This window comes from Chiloscyllium plagiosum, chromosome 16 (genome assembly GCF_004010195.1).
Source record: "Chiloscyllium plagiosum isolate BGI_BamShark_2017 chromosome 16, ASM401019v2, whole genome shotgun sequence".
Classification (NCBI taxonomy): Eukaryota; Metazoa; Chordata; class Chondrichthyes; order Orectolobiformes; family Hemiscylliidae; genus Chiloscyllium; species Chiloscyllium plagiosum.
In genome coordinates, this window is record NC_057725.1 from 22,942,984 (window position 1) to 22,948,983 (window position 6,000).

Genomic DNA, 6,000 nt, shown 5'->3' on the forward strand with positions numbered 1-6,000 from the left:
CTTTATAAATTCTACTAGTCTAACCTCCATTTAATTGTTTAAAATACAAAATTTCCATTTTCCCTCTTACACTGTAAAACTATTGTCTATGTTCTCCATGTTCTCTGTGTTCTCACTGCATATTCCACCCTTTCTTTCCGTGCTCCTTCCTTCCTTATACATGCAAGTATGGAATACTATGGAATTCTTTCCTCATTGCTGTTTTCATAGCTGTCCAAGGAGAAGTGCAGTGAGAAGCTAACCCCAGTTCGTATTCTCTCCTTGAAGAAAACATATAACATTATGACTATGTTAAGGTACTTGGTAGTTATTGCAACTGCACTTTGGCATCAAGTTACTCTATCTGAATCTGTAAGGTGAATTGTTACATTTGACTAGTTGCTTAAAACCTTGCTTTATTCATTCAGGTTCAGAGGAAATTTGAGGCATATGTTTTTGCAATGGATGAACTTTTACAAGCTCATTATGATCTTATATCAAGTTAAAACAATTTGTCCATGCTCCAGATCTTGTCTCTAATGTGTATCTCTTGTGCTTTAATTACCCTAGTCATATCAGCTTACTTCATACATACAATTCAAGATTATGGAAGATCTTCACCGTAACTATATTTCTGTAACATTATTGTGGTGTTTGGGGCTTGAGTGGTTTTCTTTCCATTGTTTATGGTTTCAGATTTAATACTTACCGGTGAAGATTTGGTAGTGGTATCCCAAAACTGTTGATAGTTTGGCAAAAGTATTTATGGGTTATAAGCACCAAACAAAAACTGGGAAGGTCAACCTTGGAGTTGCTTGTTGGAACAACCATTTTTAAAAGCATTGTGTCAAGTTATTTTGAAGTAATTAATTTGCAGGTTCTAATGTATAAATTGTTTATAAAAAATCAACTAGAACTTAAGGAAGTAATTAGCTTTGCCTCTCATTGTGTTTAATCATACCCCTTGTTTTATGTGGCATTGGCAATAATTGGTGATCTTTGAAATTCAACGGGACTGCAGACTCCAATCAATATTCCAGTTTAATGAGCTGGGAAGCAGACATATTGTGTACAGTGGAACCTTTGTCAATTGGTATTAAGCATAATTTTGTCAAATTAATCATGGAGGAAACGCATGACTTAGTTTTTAGGATTGTGAGCAGACGCTAGATCAAAGAGATATCTACAACTCCGAGGTATTGTGGGAGTTCTAGGACAGGTATTCGTTGTGTTTGGAACTCTTGGACAATATATCTGCATCTGTTGGCTGGGCTACATAGGATAATAATCCTTGGTAATAAGGAATTATTAGCTGTGAGAACAGTAGAAGGCCAGCCCCAGAGATATGTCCAATAGTCAGTTACTCCTCAGTCAATATCAATAAGGAACTGGCACAGAGAGACCATCACATGCATCATTCTGTACCATAATGCTCACAGGGATTTTCTTTGAGTTTTTTTTTTCCAACAGTTTGTTAAATAACTGCTCACCACTCTGCAGAAAGATGTCTTTCTAGAATCATTATTAGTTTGCTAGTGTATTAGTGTAAAAGACATGTTAAAATATTTAACTTATATTCAGAACAATTATCCTATACTGTATAAAATATTGTAGCACACTAAAATCCATACTAGACTGAACAATAGAAAAGTTCCTCGGACATGTAGTTAACATAATATTTTGGTCACCTGTGATAAATGCTAATTATGGTTAACAATCCATTCTCAAGAAATAGATATGACCAATTCTAATTTTAGACTCAATTACATTACAATGAACCAACAAATGGCATTTAATTGTCCTGAGAAATCAGTCAGTCTGCCTAGGTTAAAATTTAGACAAAGTTTGGCAGTTAAATGACAATTATGTTGATAGCTCCTTTAATCAGAGTTCACTTGCCAACCATTCCTCTCAAATGTTAGTTTTTCCCTTGAATTGGTATTCTTGCTAATTGTTTTGACGAGTACAAGATGAAAATCTTCAAATTAATACAAACCAATTGAATTATGAGCTGCAACTACTCCTGACTCTTTGCCACTACTGCAATTGGGTTGAAAACATTGTTTGAAATAGTTCAAGTTATCGTAACCCACATTATGAAAAGACAGTAAACTTTATTCACTGCCATATATGAATTTTGTCAAACCCAAGACAGTGTGATTCTTGATCTAGAGATGGGATTGATGTTCCTGAATCATTGTTTAGAAATCTGAATTTTAAATTCTGATGACTGTATAACTACTTTAATGGGGCCTTCAAGCAGTAAAGTATGCTGGATTTCCATCTACAGTCTATGTAGGAGTAAAAAACCGAAGATGATTCACAAGACTGTCACAAAGGCTAATGATTTTTATTACAATACATATCTGTTATATTTAGGAAAAACTATGTTCATCCTCCAGAGAAGGTTCCACGATTCCTTTTTCATCTGCTTCAATGAAACATCAGGGACAGTTTACAGAAACTTCTTCTATTTCTTGTTCCCAATCATACTTTCATCCCCTATCACCAGAGGTTTCGACGTCTAACACTATGCCTGCCACTCCAGTGTTACTATTTGAGGAGGAAGCGGATCCTCAGTATGCCATCATCAAAGGACATATTAGCAAAATCGAAAGGTTTCTTAGTCTGGACCGGCTCAAGCACACACGGAAAAGGAAAGCTGAATGTGTAATCAAGATAACACCAACTTAATGCCTATTCTGTTTGTGTGCAGGTATAACTTCTGGGAGCCATTTTTCTGTGTGAATGAACAGATATGTTATGGTTTAAAACTTATGGTGCAATTTAGAATTTCTTCAGTTTTACAAAACATTTACTGTGCTGCTTGACAAATAAAGAAAAAGTTAATTAGATTGCTGAAACTCAAATTATTCCATAGATCTTTATTCAAATAGCAGTTTTGTTTTTAAAACAATCTTAATTCTGACAATGATCTTAAAAATGAATTGATTGGCAAGTCCCTTCATTTTAGATTTTATGTGGTGGAAATGCTGAGGAGGCTATTCCGCACCTGGTTCAAGTTCTGTTTCCAGGAGTTAAGACTGTCATACAACTGCTGCCACTGTTGTTTTCCAAAGGTTCTGTGTGTAGAGTGACTAATGAGAAAGGAAACAAACATACAATTAAGGTTAGAGTATAAAGTCTATCTCAGAAAGTGTTTTGCTCAGTTTATGTTGCCATGCACAAGTACTCATAATTTTCACTCACACTGAAAAGTCAATAAAAACAAAAAGAAGAAACTCAACAGATCTGGTGGCATAAGTGGAAAGAGAAGCAGAGTTGATATTGAATCTACTAATAACACATGCTGAGATCCTCCAATGCTTTGTTTTTAATTCAGATCTCCACAACATCCACAGTGTTTAAGCCAAATAGGTACTTTCCTGTAGTGAGATGTCAAAGCAATCAACAATGACTGTACTTATCTAGTGGACCTATTTAAGAAAAAGTCTCTAAAACTTTTGGTCAATATTGTTCCATTGATCAACGATTTACTTCTCATTCACCATTGTAATTTATTTTTGTCTTGCATTCAACTGCTATTACATTTTCATCCACAAACGAATTCAAAGTAACTGTCTAAAACTTATTCTTTGAGACTATGTATAATATTCAGAACAGTTGAAATTTCATAGATGAGCACTGGATATATCTTCAGAATTTTAGTTAGATTTTAGCTGTAATTGCATGAAGGTGTTTGAATCTGTCAACAAAAAGCTGCTAGTTCTTTTCATACCAGACTTGGCCTGAATTCATACAGATAAATTAAACAAGTTATTCTCTTATTGGAATGAAGATAAAAGTATGAGACCTTCAATAACTAAGGACTAAGATAGCTGATTGGCAGTTTATCCAAACCATGATCATACAGCAGTGACTAGACATAACCAAATACATTTAACTTTTTTTTTTCACTTTTAATTTACTCTGGTTCAATTAAAATAGACCTTACCTTACAACTACTTTGTGTTGTGTTTGATCAATTTTGCAGTATACCATCTTTGTACGAACAGCTGAAAAATTAATTTTTCCCCAAACGTTTAGAATTCAAAATATTTAAAATTAACTTCTGAAAATACTCTAGCATTCGCCTTCATAACACAGCTGAAATTTTCAATGTATTAAACATGACATGCAGTGAATCAAATTTAACCAAAAATCAACTAGATGTGGGATATCGTATCTTTAAAAAAAAAATTAGAAAAATCTTAAATTCTAATGGGGACATAAATTTATGTCAAAAATCAAAGCTAGTGAATATGGTATGAAGCAGAAACAAGGTCTGTAAATGGTGTCATTAGCCAAACTTCTTTGGGGTAAAATAAATCATTTTGTACGTGACTAAGATAAATTCTTATCCGAGGACTGTGACTCACTGCTCTGATAAAATTGCTCATGCTCACAAAAGGAGGATTTAAATGGGGAGCATACTTCCATAGCAGTGAGATACAGCACTACATACTCATAGGTTTTAAAGTATCTTTCAATGTCAGAATTTTCATCAAGAATGTTTTACACAAGTAGAAAGAGATATCCAATTGAATTATTTACAAACATTGGTGAAGAATTGCTCAAACTAACAAATTAAAACATATAATTAATTCGTTGGACTTGAAAGGTGATAAAGTGGGTTTCTTTTACTCATTAAACATACCATTAAATGTTTATTATATTTATGTTTAAGTTCTGAATTACTTTTGTAGCTCAAAAACAAACTTGCATTGCTTTCCAAGGATATATGTTACACATCACAATTTAATTTGGATTCCTTAAATGTTTTTTGGAAACAAGGCATTCACCAAAACAGAGGTGTATGAATAAGAAAACAACTTGACATTGGAGGTAAATAATTTTGCAAAATCCCTTGTCAACTTGTTGAAAGCAATATCCTATCTATTTGTGCAACCACATCTCTACCAAAACACATCCTGTATTTATGATACCATATAAAATGGACAATTAAAACCACAGGCTGTCTACTCACACAAAAAGACAAATTATTTTAAGCACAGAATACTTGTCTGAAACACAAGGTTAAGACAGTCAAATGGTGCATTTTAACATATCCTTTGTTCTTTCTTATAACATGTTCACTGCCATCAATTTAACAGTGACAGGGATCGTTTGATGTCTGGTTAGTTTGCTTAATTACAATTAAATGATTTACTGGAGTATTATAATTTTGAACCAAAATTGGGAATTGTTTTAAAAGCTGCAGACTCAAACATTTTTTTTCCCTTTTCAGATATCTAATATTAGCAAGTAAAATTTGAAAGAAAATACTGCAGCATTTTTTAAACATAATACTACTCTTCTAGTTTTGGCATGCTGCTGTGATCTTTGAAGACTTGAGCAGATATTTATTTTGTTTTGCAAGTCTCTTCTGATAGTCGTCAGACCTGTCCAGTTTAGATACATTTCTGCAGACATCCATAGAACGTTACAGTGCAGTATAGGCTCTTCAGCCCTCTATGTTGCGCCAACCTGTGAAATTAATCTGATCTAAAAATGTGTTGCTGGAAAAGCGCAGGTCAGGCAGCATCCAGGGAACAGGAGAATCGACGTTTCGGGCATAAGCCCTTCTTCAGGAATGAGGAAAGTTTGTCCAGCAGGCTAAGATAAAAGGTAGGGAGGAGGGACTTGGGGGAGGGGCGCGGAAATGTGATAGGTGGAAAGAGGTAAAGGTGAGGGTGATAGGTCAGACGGGGGTGGGGGCGGAGAGGTCGGGAAGAAGATTGCAGGTTAGGAAGGCAGTGCTGAGTTCGATGGATTTGACTGAGACAAGGTGGGGGGAGGGAGAATGAGGAAACTGGTGAAATCCGAGTTCATCCCTGGTGGTTGGAGGGCTCCTAGGCGGAAGATAAGGCGTTCTTCCTCCAACCGTCGTTTCGCTGTGGTCTGACGATGGAGGAGTCCAAAAACCTGCATATCCTTGGTGGAGTGGGAGGGGGAATTGAAATGTTGAGCTACAGGGTGGTTGGATTGGTTGGTCCGGGTGTCCCAGAGGTGTCCCCTGAA

The 6,000-nt window shown here is 35.4% G+C and overlaps 2 protein-coding genes across 2 annotated transcripts in view; one reads left to right on the top strand and one right to left on the bottom strand.

Moving 5' to 3' along the window:
* Window positions 1–2,673, top strand: part of LOC122558080 (coiled-coil domain-containing protein 73-like) — a 132,383-nt gene extending 129,710 nt beyond the window's left edge. The window contains exon 18 of the mRNA XM_043706399.1: window positions 2,359–2,673. Within this exon, the coding sequence (XP_043562334.1) occupies window positions 2,359–2,673 (315 nt within the window). The remainder of the gene's footprint in view (window positions 1–2,358) is intronic.
* Window positions 2,674–2,849: 176 nt separating this feature from the next.
* eif3m (eukaryotic translation initiation factor 3, subunit M) overlaps window positions 2,850–6,000 on the bottom strand; it is a 63,851-nt gene continuing 60,700 nt past the window's right edge. The window contains exons 10-11 of the mRNA XM_043705542.1: window positions 3,935–3,995; window positions 2,850–3,077 (exon numbers count right to left, since the gene is read on the bottom strand). Coding sequence (XP_043561477.1) covers window positions 2,957–3,077; window positions 3,935–3,995 — 182 coding nt within the window. The 3' untranslated portion in view covers window positions 2,850–2,956. The remainder of the gene's footprint in view (window positions 3,078–3,934; window positions 3,996–6,000) is intronic.